We start from the raw sequence: 19,420 nt of genomic DNA, 5'->3' as shown, positions 1-19,420 counted from the left end.
AGCGAAAATGTACCGTTTCCAAAATAATCAAAATTTCATGAAAATACCTAAAGTTGCCGATTTTCGAACTATTTTTTTCAATCACAGGGCCAGTTTGTGGGAAAGGATAGCGATTTTAAATCATATTAATCCTAGATTATTGTTTTATCACACCTAATTAAAATTATTTCAAGTAGTTAATCGAAAACCCAAGTAAATGTAAATTAAAACAATTGTTTTTTCCGCATAATTTTTATTACTTAGAATAAACCTCCTCTATAGGGGATAGGGGTGATAATATGGGCGAAAAACGTTGTCCTTAATCACAAATTGGCCCTGGGATTAGAAAAATAGACCTAAAATCGGCAATTTCAGGTTAGGTTTTTTTGAAAACGGTACATTTTCGCTCAACTAATGTTGGTGTCATTCGATAGTATTTGATCTACTCTACCGTGGTGTGACATTTGATTCGCTAGTTTTGGGACACCCTGTATACTTATATAGTGAGAAGAGGTTACAATTCACTGCAACAGGTACTTGTACCTGTATTTAAAAGGGTTAAGAGGTGAGCAGATTTACAAAGATATGCTTAATACTCTTGGTGATCAATGTCCTTCGTATGCGACCACCGTGAAAAATTGGACTGCAGGCTTCAAAAGAGGTAAATTTTCCATTGAAGATGATGACCGATCGCGAAGGCCAGTTTCTGTGTCAGTCTCCGAAAATATCGATGCAGTTCATGACATGATTTTATCAGACCGTCGAATTGGGCTAAAATGGATATCTGAAATCTGAAGCACTGAATATTTCATACGAACGCGTTCGTCATATAGTTCACGTCAATTTGGACATGGGAAGAATTGCAGCAAAGAGTAGCAAAGAGCTGGTTACTCTTTGATTGTAGCAAAATGGATTCCCAAAATGTTTGAATGTTGACCAAAAGCGTGTAAGGGTAGAAGCATCGCGTCCGATCTGTGCTCGATTCGAAAACGATCAAGACTTCTTAAACCGAATTGTTACTATGGTTGAGATTTGGGTACATTTTTACGATCCAGAAACAAAGCAAAAGTCGATAGAATGGCGACACTCTGGTTCTCCAAGACCTAAGAAGTTTCGTGTCCAAAAATCTGCTGAAAAAGTTCTAGCTTCAGTTTTTTTAGATTGCATGGAGTAATCATGATCGATTTTTTTGGTTAGGGTAGAACGATAACCGGAGATTACTATTCGACATTACTGACCACTCTACGGGAAAATATTATCCAAAGGTGTTTTGTTTTTGCAGGACCTCGTATCATTTCGATTCGAACTAGGATCGTGATAACGTCGTAGCTGAATCGAGTTTTACGTGAATCTTTCGATGATAGGAGATTGTTTTTAGTTATCTTGATCTTGAGGATTTTTGTTATGATTATTAAATTTCTGAGATTGGTTTCTGTTGTTGATTATTAATTATTATTACTTTTTGATTCCAATTTTCGAAGTGAAGTGTAATAAATTGGAATAAGAGAATTCGAATTTTGGGATACATTGAAGGATGTATCACCAGAACGCAGTTGAACGTGTTTTTTCATGACAGTCGGTAAGGAAATCTGGAGATAAAGATACAATGTGTACAACTCGGAACGGAAAGCAAAACGGTGATCGCCGGCCTATGTAATACTGATTTCAGTATCTGGTTAGAGGGACTACAGAACGGGCGAAAATGATCAGTCATGTAATTAGGAAAGAATAGAAAGATTCATTAGTCTGGAGACTCTGAGATGAAATTGGTTCTCAAAATTCGACGTAGCCGAAAAATCTTGTAGAAGCCGAGCTTGGGAACACTGATTGTAAAAATGATCAATAGTTTATTTTGAAGCGTTTTAGCACCAACCATAGCGTGGGTGAGGAAGATCGGGCAGATAAAGTACCTCAAAAAAATAGCTAGTCAGTCGGTCCGAGAAAAGTGATCGTGATATTTATGCCTCTTCGAGTTGGTACGGAAAAAGCATAGGAATTATAAAATTATTTTAGAGTCAATCAGTCAGTAAAGTATATAGGGGATAGGGGATAGAGAAAAAAGATAAAGATAGAGGTAGATCACGGGATAGTATATGAACCTTGGTCGACTCTTACATGTTTGGAAGAAGTTGCGAATAAAGTCCAGTGATTTTTGTTTTGTTTAAGTAGAAACGGCATATAGGGAAACAGGTAGCTATAGAGTAAAATTCGAGTATGGCATTTCGCAATAAACGTATAATATTTTTTTTCGTCGACCTGAACAAAAAATTACATTTTACATACTAATTTCCGGACGTCGAATATTTTTGAAGGCGAGTAATTTTTGAAGGCGAGTAATTTTCGTACCGTTTTACTTTTCGTACTGATTTACTTTTAGTCCTGATATTCATTACTAAACAATATATTATATCCCGGGGTGATCGAATTAATTTTATGAATACAGAATAACAGAATTTGATGAAAACAGTGCATGTGACAATAACTGTCATTCGATGTTGTCGAATTAAGTCTTTACGAAATAGGCTAGATTTTGCCAGAGAATTGGAAGAAGGTCGACTAAAAAATGTAATATGCACCTCGGGAAAAAATGTCTATATTGTCTAGCCTGCTTGCTATCCTCGGCGGCGCCTCGGCTATCAATTTGCAGGCTCGACTGTAATAGACAATTTTTCGTCCTTGGTACATAAATAACTATTTTATACATTAGCATGCATAACAATGAACAAATAAATAACTAGGGTGACATCCACACAGTACCTGAGAGATGTTTGGGAGTAGGCCAAATTTGTAGTAAATACTTGAGTAGCGAAATCGGCTGCTGGTAATCCAGTTCACCAGGACGGGTCACCTTTTGTGGTGCTGTGGGTGTCATCGATTCAGCTGATTGGAGCATTAGCGGCGGAGCCAAAGCTGTTGCTAAATTTTGAGCTGACATCTTATTCCTATCCGATGCTGATACTACAAGTGCTAAGTGATCCATCAGGAAAATAAGAGTGGCCTGCAATAATTGCAAGTGTTAAAAATACAAGAAATACCGGAAAAATTCATGATCAACCTCGTGATCAACATACATCACGCAATTAACATCCTATGCGCGGTGTTAGTTCCAGAAAAACTATTATATAATTTTATTTCTTCAATTGAATTCGAATATGCCACGTTGAGGAAACCTATGTTAGATCGCTCAGTGATGGAATTTTAGTGTTTCCCAATACACATCAACTTTTTGAAACATCGTTTGAATTAATAATATCCGTTTGCACTAACCAATTTGAGGCAGGCTCAAGAGGGGTCTACACCGTTTTAGTGGTCAGTTCAAAAAAAGAAAAAGAAAATGAATATCTTACGTCAGAAATCACTGATTTATATGGAGTTTTCATTATGATTCAATTCAATCAGTTGGTTACCTCGGAAAGTCAGAAATGTTTTTATTCGTCAAACGGAAAAAAAGTAAAAATAATTTTTCCTTTGAAGAACAAATATTCTTTCATGTTATCAACTTTCCGAGGTGCAATTATCTCTCCTATCAATTTCCACATGAAAAAATTTCTCGAAAAGTCTCGCCATTGGCTACAATTCGTTTCCTGGTGAAATTGAAAAAAGGCGTTCGTTAAGTGCTGACATCTTTTCGACGAAAGTGCAAACTATTGTAATATTCGTATATTCCACTTATCGTTCAATTGTTCTGGTAACACTCCAAATTCTGGTAGTTTTTCCCCCTTTACGCCTTATACGGATGGCGAGAAAGTCCCCTCTGATTCCTAGTAAGTGCAAACCGGACATCAGTGTCCTCTGTCCTTTGTCAGAATTTTAACAATGTTGAAGTTATTTCCATGCATTCACTTTATCGCAACCTTTTCATCAATTTAAGAACAACAGTAAACAGACTGTAAGGAACAGTTTTAGTCAAAAGCCCTATCCTGCCATCGCACAGTATTTAGAATTTCAAAAGCTACCTTGCCTGATTTTTTGTCAATGAATAATTCAAATGATCACACAAGCTCCGAAGTTCTTATCACTTATTTTGTTTACTGATGAAGCAAGCTTTTCTCGGGAATCTATCAGAAATTTCCACGATAATCACATATGGGCAGATGAAAATCCACACGAAATTGCTGAATTTAAATTAAAACATATTTTCACTGAATGTGTGGCTTGAAGTTATTGATGATTATATAATTGGGCCATTTTCTCCCAATAAAAAAATTGGAGACGCATACTACCATTTTCTTGAAGACGAGTTACCACAACTTTTTGACCTGGGCAAATTAGGCAAGAACTATGGTTCAAGCATGATGGTACTACACTCTAGCCCACTTTAGTAATAAGGCTTTGTACACATGAGAGCGTTAGACGCCGCGTTGAGCGCGCGTACATGTGTACGCTCCAATGCCCACTCTATACTCCATCCACTTTTATATTAGCAATCGGTAGGCCATAAAAATTTGACACATTTAACTCTGTATAGTACGAAAATGTGAGGTTATGACGCTTGTCAAAACATTTTTGGGTTTTAAATCAACGCTATGTTGCGCGTTCTACATAAAAGTTTCTGTTATTACGTATTTTATCACAATGTCGAATCACTTCGGAAAATATGAAGTCGAACATATGTGACGAACATAATTGACGTTTATACAAACTGATTGAAGGCATACCAAATCCAGTTATTTGCATGGAAAATACAAGAGATCAATATAATATCATAATATGCACTAGCTTGAGGTGAGTTAATGTTCGTTATCATCTTTGGCTGAAGTTTGAATACGTTTACATCAGTTGTAGATTTCAAAAATATTAACCAGAAGATGAAATGCATATGATGCAGTGGTTGGGAATGGGTATCTCTCGAAAGAATTAACAGATATTCACAAGAATGTTAAATTCTCCAACAAAAATCATCTTGCATCAATATAAGTGAAAGGAATTAAAGGAAGTTTCAAGTTCACCTTTGAACAAAAATTTCACATGAATAAACAATTAACAGGGAAACTGGCGCGTATTTGTGGCTGTTCATCTTGATACATTGATATAATAATAATAATTAGGTATTTATTTGTACCTTTAGGCATTTACAATGTATAGGACAAGTCAAATGAAGAATAGAAAAATCAATTTTCGGGAACTTATTCTACGAAAATCCTGTAGTACACTTTTCGCATTAATTCACTCAAACCTAAAATTCTCAAATGCCACCACTTTTTTGGGTCTCCCAATTGAAGGAAATTCTTTGTCATCCTCTTTATTCACAATTTTTCTGATTGTGGAAATATTCAACTGAAATATAAGTCGTTTAGATTCAGATGAAACATTATATAAATTCTCTAATTCTCTTACACTGAATATGTTCACTACCGTCTGACGTATTGTGGATTTTAGAATATCAGGGTATAACTATTTGAATGAGCGGACATGAATTCTAAATAGCACTTCCTGAAACCCTGTTTCTTTTTTTCAATCACTTTCGGCATTTTCGTAATAAAAATTGATATTAGTTGTGGCAACGGCGTTATGACATTAGCGACATTTCATGAGTGCCAACCTTACTCCGTTCTAGTTACAAAAACTTGGGAAAATTATTTCATGGCCAACCGACTGCTAAAATAAATTTGAATGGAGTATAGTAACTCGAAGCGCGCTGCAAACGCAACGGTCGAAGTGAAAACTACAAGCGTCGCGTTTTGGCGATGTTGGTTCAAAGCAAGCGTTTGACGTAAATGTCTCATTAGAGAGTCGCAATATCTTGAGTTTACACGATGAGACAATCTCATACTATTTTTGTATCATTAGAATTTTCTCTGAGATGTGGTTCTACAGAACGTGAAACTCTCGAGAAATGAGATTTTTCTATCATGAGAGAAATATATCCGAATGAGCCTTTCCACATCAGGACGTCTCGATTGAAAGAAGCCTTTATGCGTGTTCTGTCTATTTTGCAAGATATCAACGAAAAAGGGTTGAAGAAAGGCAGCAGCTTGTTATCTTGTGGCTAGATCTTTTGTGTTTGTAAGCCAAAATTTGTAACGGAGCTCCGTAAGGTTTATACCTCGGAACCTAGGGAACATCTATGAAAAAAATAAATTTTTGTGGCAAATTATTTTTGTACTTTTTTTGACAAAGTTTACCCATATATAATTGTTGCTTCTTATTATTTATTTATTTATAAACAAACTAAATTACTTAAGCAGTAGAGTTGTAATAACCCTCAGAGGTAGTAAAGGGGATTTAGTTTGAGCAAAAATGTATCGAAAAGTCTTTCTGTAAAATCAATAGTTTTCGAGTTATTTGCGATTGAAACCTAAGATTTTTCACCCGAAAAAGCCACGTTTTCAAACGGGTTTTCACGAATAACTGAAAAAATATGAGCTTTATCGAAAAACTTGTTATGAACAAAATTGTAGCCTAATAAAAAACAAAACAAACTAGCTATTAACGAACTATCTAAATGCAATATGAATCGAGATATGACTCAACCTATGTTGAGTATGAATTCGCAAACTAGTGAATGTTAAACGTTCAACATCAAATAGTAAGAAAAACAAAGACAAATTAGGGAAACATTTTCAGTACCTTTTTTGAAGTACTTGAGTAAACCTTCCAAATTTATTCTATCAAAAATGAATTGTGCAAATATTGACCGAGCTATGACATTCAAAACTTCAATATCGCTATTTTTCAGCATAATTTTTTTTAACAATTCCCTCATCATTACCACCAGAATAGAGAATAGACGTAATCCTTTTACACTTCCTAGCACTTGGGTACTTTCAAGCTTATCCGGTAGTTTGGACCATCTTGTATTTCCGGTTTGGAAAAAACAACGAAATCAAGTGATAAGACATTTTTAGAATAGAACAAAAAATTTAACTATTTCTCGAATTACTCAAAAACTGAAGCATATACGAGAACATAGCAGGAATGCAAAACTGAAATATTTTCCATTTACTATAAAACAAGGTTTTTCTTTGTTTTATGTAGCATAAAAAAATTACTGAGTTATGAACCTTTGAAGTTTGCATCTTACAGTAAAAGTTCGCTTTTCCTATGCATTTGAAGATAATAATTTTGAAAGTGAAGTTCTTTGAAAAATTTTTCTTCCGGGAAGATCATAGCTTTGAAAATTTTCTACAAAATGGTCCAAAGACCGATTCAATAACTCGAAAATTGACCGAGTTCGTCAAAAAACCAAAAAAGAATTTGGAGTTATTTTCGGCATATAGTTTTTCATTAATAATAATAATAATAAGTATATTTGACATCAAAAAATTTACATGCCACGTCAAAAAAAAAACAGCAAAACAAATATTTCAACTATTTAGGAATTCCTCAATTGAATAGATAGTTTTGTTTATTAGAAAATCTTTAACTTTCTTCTTAAAAATCGACTCATTCAATCCCTTAATATCATCTGGTAGGTGATTATACAATTTGGGTCCCCAGAAGTCTACACTTTGTTGGGTTCTCTTTTTTTTGTGGTAAGGTATAGACAATTTGCTCTTGTGCCGTGTATTGTATTCGTGGTATTTGTTGTTTGTTGGGAACAATGATTTATTCTTGTGAACATAGTTTACACATTCCAGAATAAACAAGGATGGAACAGTAAGTATCCTGAGGATCCGATATGCTTCCCTGCAACTTTCGGTCTTCTTTAGATGAAATATTATTCTGATGGCCTTCTTTTGCAAGATCAAAATGTCCGATACAAATGATGATGTTCCCCACAAAAGAATACCATATGATATGATGGAGTGGAAGTAGGCATGGTAGGTTGCAAGAGCTGCATCTCTTGTGCATACTCTATCTATCATGCGTATGCTGTAAATAGCCGTGTTCAGCTTTTTCTTCGTTTCTTCTAGGTGGATTTCCCATGTCAGCTTGCTATCGATATGTACCCCTAAAAACTTCAAACTGTCCATGTCATCCTTGCCAAACAATATTCTCTGGGTTTTTTCCGCATTTACATGGAGATAATTATTATAGAACCACTCATCAGATTCCGCCATTACAGCTTTCTCTACTAACCCGAGTGTCTCCAAATCTAAAGCCTTCAAGAAAAAGGATGTATCGTCCGCGAACAACAAGGTTGCAATGAAACTTTGTGCAAACGAGGATTCCATGTGCATATCATTTAAAAAAATTATGAAGAGTACAGGCCCTAATATAGAGCCCTGTGGTACACCCCATCGAATTATCTTCTTCTGTGACAATAAATTGTTCCATTCTACCTGCTGGTGTCGGTTGTCAAGATATGAACGCATAAGTTCTAAAGCGCAATCTTTTAAGCCATAATGCTCTAGTTTCCTCAACAATATTCCATGGTGGACACTATCAAAAGCCTTGGAGAGATCCCTTGACAGTATTTCGGCCACCTTACCCTCGTCTTCAGCCCTTAATACTTGGCTGACAATTTCTAGTAAGGCTGTTGTAGTAGATTTGTTCCGTCTGTAACCATGTTGGTGATTACCCATCAATGTATTCTCCTCGAAGAAGTCAATCAGTCTAGATTTCATTACCTCTTCAAAAATCTTTGACAACGAGGGCAGTATTGAAATTGGCCTGTAGTTTTGAGGGTCTTCAGTATCCCCTTTCTTATAAACTGGTATGACCCTGGCTATCTTCATCTGTTCTGGAAACACTCCCTCTTTCAAACATTTATTAATGATGATAGTTAGTGGTTCTATCAGAGATTCACTCACTTTTTTCACAAAAGTTGTTGAAATACCATAAATATCTTGTGTTTGTTTGCTTTTTAGGTTTGAAATTATGTTCGCTATCTCGAATTCTGTGGTTGGATTGAATTGAAATGCTGCTTGCGAATGTGGTATATGACCTTCCAACAGCTTCATGGCACTATTTTTGCGTGTTGGGCAAGCTACTGTGCTCTCATTCATGACTTGTGCAATCGAAGAAAAATAATTGTTGAAAGTATCAGCACTTATATCTGCTCTATTCATTTGTTTCGTGTTTCTTGTTTCGTTCTTGATTATGGACCACACTTGTTTGGTTTTGTTGTTGGACTGCATGATATTTTCTCGTTGCTCTTTCTCTTTTCTGTATCAAATGCCTTCCTCAATTTTTCTCTGCATTCTTTATAGAGAGAAAATACTTCCGTGCTATGAGTGACTTTGAAGATTATATCCAGAATCTCCAGCTCATTTTTAAGGTTCTTAATGATATGGCTATTTGACACCTCCGAACTTTTATTAGTCGATAATATTGTCCTCTCTCTTTCTGGAAAAAGTGTGTTGAACAAATCGAGAAACAATCTAAAGAACAATGTGAAGGATTCGGTGGCAGATTTTGGTGTCAGCAGATCCCCCCAGTTTATGGAATTAAGTTCCGCTTTCATCTGAAGTATGGCTGCATCGGTCATGTACCTGAATTTTATCTTCTTTTTTTTGTTCACATTATGCTCCTTTTCAGGTGGAAACTCTATAATTTGTCCGAAGTGATCCCCCAGATGAAGGTTTTTCGTCATTTTATTAGTGATTTCGAAATTACAAAAGAAATTATCAATACATGTTGAGCTGGTAGGTGTTACTCTAGAAGGTTCTTTCATTATATACTTCATGTTATATGCCTGGAACAAATTAATCATGTTGAGACGATCTTTATTCCTATTCATCACGTTCACGTTGAAATCGCCAGCCACTACTATTTTATAATTTTTAAATTTTTCGTAATGAAATATTTTGTCCAGCATTACCTCAGTTTTTTGTGAAAAAGTTTCCATATCCGCCTTAGAAGACCTATAGACACACACAACTAGAAGTTTTTCTTCTGGTATATCTGTACCTGAAAATTCACTTACAATGTCCTCTCTAATATCTTCGAGTAAATCTAGTTTATTTGATTTTAAGAGGGGGTTGATTAATATTAATGATCCGCCGTGCTGTTGTTTGGACCTACAGAAGTTGTCAGCTATATTGTACCCTCTTAATGCTAATCTCGAGAGAATTTCTGTTTCATTTCTTGTAATCCAATGTTCGGTTATACATACAATATCAGGCTTCAGTTCCTCTAGACACTCATTCAAGCATTCAATTTTGTTTTGGATAGATTGCATATTTATGTTCAATATTTTGATTGGTGTTTGTTTTTTAGCTGTATCTATTGGGTTTCGAACTGAAAATTTTTAATTGATTTTTCTTCTCTCATTTTCTCCAATGAGAAATTGTAGCGAGCAAAAGCTACTCCTGTTGGCCAAAATTTTGTGTCATAGATTTGTTCTTTGTATTTCATGGATAATCCTATTTGGAAACATTTGTTATCTTGTATTTTGTGATATGTTTCTATATTTTTTATAGAAATTTCTTCATTCTGGTTTATATTAAGTTTTTGGGAAATATATTTTCTAATTATCTCTTCTGTAACTTGATCCTTTACTCTGGATATAAAAAGCCAGACCTTTTTTTCCTTTGTTTCCCTTCCTTGAAATTCTGAATTTTCCTCATTCTCTAATGGAGCTGTTCCAACATTTGATGTTTTTTTTGTTGATAACCTTTTCTTTCTTTGGGATTGTACTACTGTGTAATCAGAATTCACTTCTCTTACTTCTTCGGGTAGTTGTACTCTATCACTGTTCTGCTGATTTCCTGTCTCATTAGCGATTTCTATTCTTGCATTTAAATTTTTTGTTTTTGGAATATGTTTCGTCTCAGTACTCCTTGTTAAATCTATTTGCTCTTGCTTTGAGATTACTTGTTTCCTCTGATTTCGTGACGTAGATGGTGTAGCTTCTGGTTTTGGTAGTTGTTTGATATTAGTAGGAGTTTTGGATTCACTTGACCTAATATTTCTTGTTATGTCACTGTAAGTCTGTTTCGATGATTCTTCAGATACATTTTTTATTTTCCGGTTTATGTGTGTTTCAAAATTTAGCAACTTAGAGTCAACAATAGTCTCCCATTTTTCTATCATGTTATCACAAAATTGTTTCATCATCTCATCCATTGATTCTTTTATATGTAATTTAATTGTATTATTTCGATTAGTTGAATTCAGTGACTCTTTTTCCAAGTTCTCCTCTAATTCTTTCACATATTCTTTCAGCTTTCTGATTTCCTCCGATAATATTTCAGTTTCAAACATTTTCTTCTCAAGTTTCATCTCACAATCTTCGTTCAAAGTGGTCATAACATCGTCTTTGTCTGAGATGGATTTTTCCAATATCGCTATTTTTTCTTCAAGCTTGTCTCTAGATATTTTCATCTCTGAAAGTTCATTGGTTAATTCCTCGTTTTTCAATTTAAGTAAGTTTACAGCTTCATTTTATTCTTGTAGTAAATTCTTAGATTCTTTTAGGTTTTCATTTTCTTGTTTAAGTTTCCTGATTTTTTGCATCATATTATTCATTTCCTCACGACACTGTGGGCAGTAGAGAACTACCTTCCTTTTTGTAAGTGGAAAGCATTTCTCTTCAGAGGCTGAGAATGCTGCACACTCCTTACAATGGATGGTCCCACAAGCATCACACTTAAAACGGGTATATTTGTCGCCTTCTATATGGCACTTCTCGCATTTCATTCTCCTTCAGTGGATACGCCACTGATTTGCGAAATTTATCTATTTAATCCTTTGTCTTACACCATATGTACTCTTATCGTCTCTTATCACTATTAGCCGCACTTTTTCAGGTGCTAATATTTCTATTTCACCCCGAAAAACTCCGATATTTCAGGTAAATAACTATCTCAGAGTGTTCCAAAAGTTCTTAGAAACACCCCGATGTGATTTTCAGAATTTTACTCCCACGATTCACCACAATAGCAGCAGTAAAACCATGCTTGATGTGCTGAATCTTCTCCGAACACAAAATTTCACCAGTTTCTTCATTGACATAAGAATACCAAAAATTCGATGAAACCAACCTTAAAAGTAAGTTGACGAGGTTGATGATGATTGATTAGAACTAATTTAGCATCAATATAATGTTTATTCATATACTTTGACAGGAAAATAAACTATTATTTTTACTAACCTTCGTTTCAAACAATTACAAATGAACGATAAATACTTCTAAAACTTTCAGGGATGGGCCATGATAGTAATATAAATGACGATCGTTATATCCGTCTGGCACTTTTATGTTGCAAATGTGCTAAAGAGGCAGAATAACCTGCCAGGAAGGCATTTTAGAACCCCAGAAGTCATTTTCATGTTGGCTATGCTATATTATCTTTAACTCATTCCGCGATCAAGGTCAGCGCCAAGGCCGAATTCATCATGGCATAGTGGATAAAAAACCTTGAATCTTTTTTGGGCAATGTTTTCCTTAGAAATGATCTGTATTTTTTGTGACGATCCACTACTTTTGCTTGTTTCAAGTTGCGGGGGCTTCAAGGTCAGAAGGAAAGCATAAATTAAGGTCATATTTCGAAATTTCTCGCTATTTTCATTTTGGGCGTCCCAAAGTACGAGGTTTCCCAGGAAAAACGCAATTGACCTTGAATTGACCTTGAGTATGAAGGTCATGGTCGAAACCATAGTCACCATCTTATAGCCAGAGAAAAATCCTGCAACTCTTGTTCGAAAACTTTTTCTCTAAAATGCTCTCCCGCCAAGTTATTCTAACAATTCCGATACTATTATGATACCCTGTATATTTTTGAAAAAATTGACGTATTTCGAAAGAAGCAACAATTTCTGATGGTTAAACATTTTCATAAGGAATATGAAGAATCTGATAAAAAATTTTTTTTCGAAATCGATGCATGTTCCGTAGGTTCCTACATTTTATCATTTCACAGTCTAATGTTACTCCACTATTGGGTCGAATATTGGATTATATGGCGACAGAAAAGTAATAACAACATTGATTGAACAAGTAAAAAGTGGAGATCTAGAATGTTCAAGAAAGCTAAGCTCACATGTAACCGTTTGTCCAAAAAAAATTCGTACGAAACGACCAATTTCGTGTAAACGGTGTGACATACCGTTTATATTCACATGCTTCCATGTAAAGGTAAGCGTCCACAGTTGCGCATCGTACGCAACGCACGGATCGCATCGAAAGTATTTTAGAATGCTTCGTATAAAAACTCATATAAGTGCGTCCACTGATACGTATCGTACTCCCCGGATGCGTCGCTTGATTATTTGAATGCGATCCGTGCGTTGCGTACGATGCGGAACTGTGGACGCTTACCTTAAGGCGGAAAATTCTAGACAAATCGAAGATATCCTAAATATTTGGTGAAGGGATGAAATGAGATATTATTGTTCAAATATGGTTGAAAGAGAGAAAAGAAAGGCACATTTAGCATAAGGAGTATGAATAATATGTCAAACACTTACCCTATTCACTCTTGGTAAACAATCCAATATTGAAAACATCAGTTTCGCATTACCTTCCGGATCATCAGGCAGGCATACACCTAGTGCATCCACTAACATTTGATACAAACATTTTGTGAATAAAGGTTCCGGTAATTCTCTGAGATAATCTTTCAGTACTCCAGTGATAACATTAATATCAGGAACATTATCTGGTGAGAGATCCACAGATCGGCTGTTCTTCTCGAAAGCCTCCCTGAGTATTCGTTTCTTAGTGGCGGATCCACAAAGTCTGTAAAGACCTAAAACAAAATGTTCGTTCAATAAACCACTGTTAATCAGATTCCTTTTAGACTTTTTACCTATAATATCTAATCCTCTTCGTTCAACTTCCTCTACACATCGTTTCACAATGACAGGAATTTGATGACTAACTGCAACAAGACCAGTTGCTACTCCACCTGGTACGCCAGTTTTATTTTCTCTGTTTACCTAGAATATAGTAGAAAATAGTAGTAGCAGTAGTGATCAACTTTATTGAAACAATGTTTCAAAGTGCAAGACTTAGGTCTTCCAGCCCATGTACATGCAAATTCATATGTTGCATAGTATGAATAAATCAATTTAACTTTTGAGAGGAATTACAATTGTATTGTAAAAGAGAGTGTCTCAAGTTCTTCAGAGTTTGCTCAGAAAGTGTTCGAATATTCGGTTGTGATGAATCCGAATTTTCTGAGAAAATTGGAATTCATCTTAGTGCATTCCTTTCATTTCACATTTCCGCCTTTAAAAATATTTAATTCTCAAATATTCAGTGTATTCATTCCGATAGGCAGAGTAAATGTAAAAAACCGTTTATCTGTGTTTAACGTTGTTTTTCTTCCGTGCCGTTGAAGATTTCGACGTTTTTCTGATGTTGATATGCGATAAACCGGCAGGGCCGTCGCTAAGGGGTAGGCAGGGTAGGCAGCCGCCTAGGGCGCTAGGATTAAGAGGCGGCATTTTGAGCTTAGTCAAGAAAAAAATCAACTTATGAACCGAATGAAAATAAATGCAATTCAGTCAGCAACAAGAGGAATATCCAGAAATTTATCTAGGCGCGGACTCACTGGTGAACGCATTCTTCTCATAAATATCCGAGGCAGCCTGTACGTTCCGCACTGTTTGTAGTGGCCACTTCCTTTTTTTAAGAGTTATTTTTGTTATATCTTATCAAAGTTTTCGGCTTCGCTTTGATAAATATTGCCGACTACTGTTGGGTTTTTGGGGCGGCTTCTTTCACATTTCGGACATTATTTTCATTTTCAATTCTCCAATCAGTATTCAGAAAGTTGATTTCGGGGTAGAGTGTGTAAGACTTGAGAAAGTATTTTATTTCCATATTCATATTGAGTATTCGTACGAATCGTTCGTGAAGAAAGGAAAAGTTCAGAGTTCATTCCTCAGTCAATCAATTAATTATACCTATAATTTATGCTTATTGCTTGTGCAAAATAAGTTATCAATTTGAAGATCTCTATAACTGGGTATTATTCAAGCATTGTTTCGGCACCGGGTAACAGGATAGAAATTTATAGGAAATCCTTCAAAGAATTGAATAATGATAATACATTCAATATTTCATATTCGTAATATCTTCACGGGGTTCGAAGAAAAATGTAGTTCTTTGATTTTTCAGAATTTAAAAACAATGTTTTCAATAATTAATTGTATCTAATTCAATATAACTCAGCTTTCGTTTTCTTTTCATCAATCGCTGAATCAGGACCCAAATAAATATAGAAGGAATTACAACCTGGAAGGAATGGCATTTTGTGGGCATGTTAAACCGACAAAAAGGTTCCCCATGAATATTTCTTTCAATTTTGTTGTGTTTTCTTGAAGTGTAAAACATGCAACCACTATTCCATTTTTCAACTAGATCTTTTCAGAATTTCTCAATTTGAAAATATGTGTTGAAAAGAGAACGATTCATTGCAAATCTTTTATGACTCTTGTATTATGCCCGTAAAAGCAATTTTTCCCTGACAAAAATAAAATACGACGTTTGTGCATGAACGATTGAAATAAAAAAATCTAGCATCCTACGGTTGTAACGTCGCTTTGATATCTATTGTAGCCTTCTTATTGGTAGATACCCACAAAAATGTGATTTCTCCAACTCTCCAACACTTTCGAGAAAAAAAATAATAAGTATTTTTTTTTTCTCATTCTCATGCAGCCTGAAACTTTTCAAAGGAAGAGGTTTATTAGTTTATGTGAAAAACTCCTTCAATTTTTGCAGAGGAATCTTCTCTCAAAAAATTTCGCAAATTATTTGTTAACACTCTGTATATATTATTCACCTTTTATCAATGCTGAAAGTATTTTAAATTTTCATACTATCATTCGAAACTATGCTTTTTCTTGTTGTTGAATATGTCTCAATTGCTGATTTTTTAGAAAAGATGCAATTTTTTCATACTCACTCAGTTCACGCAATTCGTCAAAATTAATTTCTATCTTAGGGCGCCAATTTAGAGCTTTGCCTAGGGCGCCAGTTTGGCTAGCGACGGCCCTGTAAACCGGAGCTGATGACGTTTTTACTCTTGTCGCATTCAGGAATTTTCAGATTTTTAGCGTGGGGGGGGGATTTGATCCTTGATTGTGTGCACGACGAGCCGTTCAACGAATTTAGAATAAATTTTGTGTTTCGAGGTTTAGTACTCTTGGAAATTAATTTTTATATTTCGTTTTCCGCGAGTGCCTTGAATAAAGGAGGTAGGTCCCCGTCTATACCGTTCGTTTCTTTATTAGACCTACACCGGTTACTTCTTTGACACTGCTGTACTGTATCGCTTTCTGTTATCTTTTGCCGTACTTTACCCTGTTTCGCGAGTCTGACTTTTCCCTTCGCTATCAGTCATCGTGCGTAAGCCCTTGGAGTAGTGAAGAGAAAGTCCCGTCAACCCCCCTGTTCGCGTTTCCGCGTCATAAGTGTTGCAATAGAAATCTCTTCTTTTCTATCAGTCATGGTGCGTAAGCCCTTGGGGTAGAGAATAAGAGATACCGCTCTTCGTCAGTGAAATCCCGTAGTTGCGCTCAAAATAGACCTTTTCTTCGCTATCGGTCATGGAGCGTAGACCTTGGGGTAGCGAATAAAAGTCTCGAGTAGATCCGCCCTGGTTGTGTTTCTTTCAGTTCTGGAGAAATACAATTAATTACATCCCGATACCGTATAGCAAGTCATTTCACTTCGCGAGGTCATCTTTAGTATCCATTTCGTCAGTTCTGGTTGGCGCATTTTATTGAACCTTTGATTTTTTCACTGTACCCGGTATACACTTTATAAAGTGCTCGTGATCGGATCGAATTTCCCGAATGTATGTTTGCTGATCGATTCGCTCATATTTCATACCTACACATATTTCCGTTGTATATATAATCAGTTTCCGAAGGTGTGAATAAACTGGTACATAATTTGATTTTGACTACTTCGTTATCGCTACCACCCTAGATAACAGCGAACTCTGTCTCCGACTAGCAGCTACTCTGGTAGGTTTGCTATTCTTCCTAGTGCAAAGAATAGCTGGCGTTCGAGATAAGTTTCGCCGCGGAAACCACGTTACACGGTATTCACTATTTTGTAGAAAAATTTTCGAAAATATTAATTTTCGCTTGAAATTAATCATTAGATTATATTTTCCCGAATAATTGAGGAGTTTGTCGTGCACTCTCTACAAGCGATGGAGGGTAAAAGATAAAATTTGACAGTGGGTTCCACCAAACTTTGGTTGTACAATCAACGCTTCGACAGTTGTTGATGGCCAGAAGGAACGCAGTGAAGCCATATGTACACATATTCACATTTTCATCTCATATCAACTATGTACACTACCCAACAAAATACATTTAGTCCAATTATATATCAACCTATAATAGACTACATGTGTTTACTTCAATTATATGTGTAAGCGGGCGGCCTTTACTCTAGTATACCCCATTCAATCGTTTGATATCCTATTGAGCGTTTATACCTCAATCAAGCTTCATGAAACCTTCAAGATGAAATTAAAAAAATCTGTGTGAAAACGTCAACAGGAATTCAAATTTTGATACTATATAGCTGAGGCTTCATGCCCGTTTTCACCAACGATCCCTAAATTTTAAGGAATACTTGAGCCCATTTAAGTGACTCTTAGCTACAATTTTATTTTCATCAACGTTTAAGGAACTCTTGAAGTTGGGGGGACACCCTTAATTATAAACACTTGTATAAGTGTGACACGACAGACTTGCGGAAATTCTAATTTGAAGTCCAGTTTTTTCACTTATAAGAGCTACGTGCGCTAGAACAACTTTCCGCTTTTCAGTCAAATCAAAATAAATGAATAAATTATGAATCCATCAATCATACATACCACTGTTTCCAAATCTACACCAAACAAAGGTGTTGAACGAGATAATGTCGAAGTGGAATGAATTCTCCTTCGATATAATGCCGATGAATCAGTGTGCCTCAATCTCAAATATAATGTACCTGAAAATAGAGTGTTAAATGTTGCTTCCATGTCCGACCTATCGCTCACCTCGGGGTTCAATTTTTAGAGCCAGCTGATGAATAGGCCCACTCCTCAAAAGGGTTGGGAGGTAAATCGAGCCCTTGTAACATAACTTGTGTCTATATTGTGGATCCCAGGAGTATATCAGGAGATCCAGCTCCCTATTGTTGACCAAATCCAATTCAAAACTCTCATCCCAATCGAAAACTAAGTCCCCAGTTCTAACCTGTCGAAGATTAAATCTGTTTATTAATTGATTTTAAATAACTACAGAGAAAAAGTAAACGTACCACAGTCCGAGCTTTATGAACCCTATCACATTCGAGAACGCAGTAAAGGTCTCGCATGACATTGGTACCTACAATAAACAGATGAGGGGTGATTATAATATCAACTTAATTCTTTAACTCACCTGTTATACTAGGTGAAGATCCACTGGGTGTCACTGGTGTAGTAGCCGCCGAATTACCGGAAGATGGTCTGAGGCCTCTTCCAGCAAGAAGATGAATCCACAACATTCCACTTACTGGTTCGTCCATTGCTGATGGTACGCTCATGAGACTAGAAGGACCATGAGATCCTGTTAAGCCTGAAATTCCTGGAATTGACCCACCTCCAGGAAGGCCCGGCTTCTCCATCTTGTATTTCAAGAACTCTTCAGACAGAAAAAAATCATGAAAATTGTACAGGATTACAATTGAATCTTCTCACCTGCAGGATTTATATCTAGTTGACGTTGGCCCCTTGGTAAAGTTCCACTTGGTGTAGGTACTGGACTAGGCGCTGCTGCTGACCTTCCAGAATCGAAATCTAAGAGTTGTCTCATTCTACGCATTGAAGGAGATCTCGTCGAACCTAAGGCTGATGATACATTTGATTGTAATAAATTAGCAATTGTATAATAGTTGTAATAATGTAGTTATTGTAAAAAATTTTCTCCATTGTACTCTTAAACTTTGTTTATTTCAGAACGTTTTATAAGCCTCCCTTTCAGCGAATATGCAAAGAGTAAAAAAACACATATGTACTACTCAGTTGCCATGAAATAATCTTTTTCCCAAAAAAAAAAAGAAATTTATGTTTAGTTTCGTAGAATATAAGCAAACATAGAACGTTGACATAAATAAATATAATATAACTTTTTTATGGTTTTCTTTCAAATTTTCGATGCATTTCAGCTTTTATTTACCTGACGTGATATGTTGTGTTGATAAAGATCTAGCTGGCATTGAAGGTTGTTGACTCCTAGAAAAATTCCTATCTAATGTGGAGGTAGCACCAGGTCTATTATAGGAACCATAATATCCACTCTCAATCTGAAAAATACTTGAAATGAAAAAAAAAACGCTTAGATACAAGAAATTCAACTCACATTCTTAAGAGCATCGTGTATATTTTCAGCACTGTATGTAAATCTTGCGGCTCTTTGTTGGTTCAGGACATCCCTAGATGCACGGATCTGTTCGTATATGGCACTGGTGGACGGTGTTCTGCTCAACCATTGGCGATATTCATCTGAAGTGAAAATACCCTTTGACCTTTGGGAGTGCTTTCGTCCTTGAGTGGTAGAAAGGTTTTTGTGAGTGGAGTGTGAGTGCGAGGTGGAAATGATTCAGCTGATTGTG

At 35.9% G+C, this 19,420-nt stretch overlaps 1 protein-coding gene across 5 annotated transcripts in view; it reads right to left on the bottom strand.

Moving 5' to 3' along the window:
• The window catches only part of LOC123313505 (rho GTPase-activating protein 100F), a 142,805-nt gene that overhangs the window by 11,747 nt on the left and 111,638 nt on the right, over positions 1-19,420 (bottom strand). For 4 of the 5 annotated variants that reach the window (XM_044898415.1, XM_044898417.1, XM_044898418.1 and 1 more), the window contains 9 exons: positions 19,168-19,352; positions 18,985-19,111; positions 18,507-18,656; positions 18,208-18,450; positions 18,086-18,153; positions 17,823-18,021; positions 17,655-17,773; positions 13,276-13,746; positions 2,737-2,977 (listed from right to left, as the gene is read on the bottom strand). In XM_044898415.1, coding sequence (XP_044754350.1) covers positions 2,737-2,977; positions 13,276-13,746; positions 17,655-17,773; positions 17,823-18,021; positions 18,086-18,153; positions 18,208-18,450; positions 18,507-18,656; positions 18,985-19,111; positions 19,168-19,352 — 1,803 coding nt within the window. The remainder of the gene's footprint in view (positions 1-2,736; positions 2,978-13,275; positions 13,747-17,654; positions 17,774-17,822; positions 18,022-18,085; positions 18,154-18,207; positions 18,451-18,506; positions 18,657-18,984; positions 19,112-19,167; positions 19,353-19,420) is intronic. The other variant, XM_044898416.1, reaches the window with a different exon arrangement.

The sequence above is a fragment of the Coccinella septempunctata genome, chromosome 5 (genome assembly GCF_907165205.1).
Source record: "Coccinella septempunctata chromosome 5, icCocSept1.1, whole genome shotgun sequence".
Lineage (NCBI taxonomy): Eukaryota > Metazoa > Arthropoda > Insecta > Coleoptera > Coccinellidae > Coccinella > Coccinella septempunctata.
Note: the sequence above shows the minus strand (reverse complement) of the source record. Positions and strands in the feature narration are given on the sequence as shown.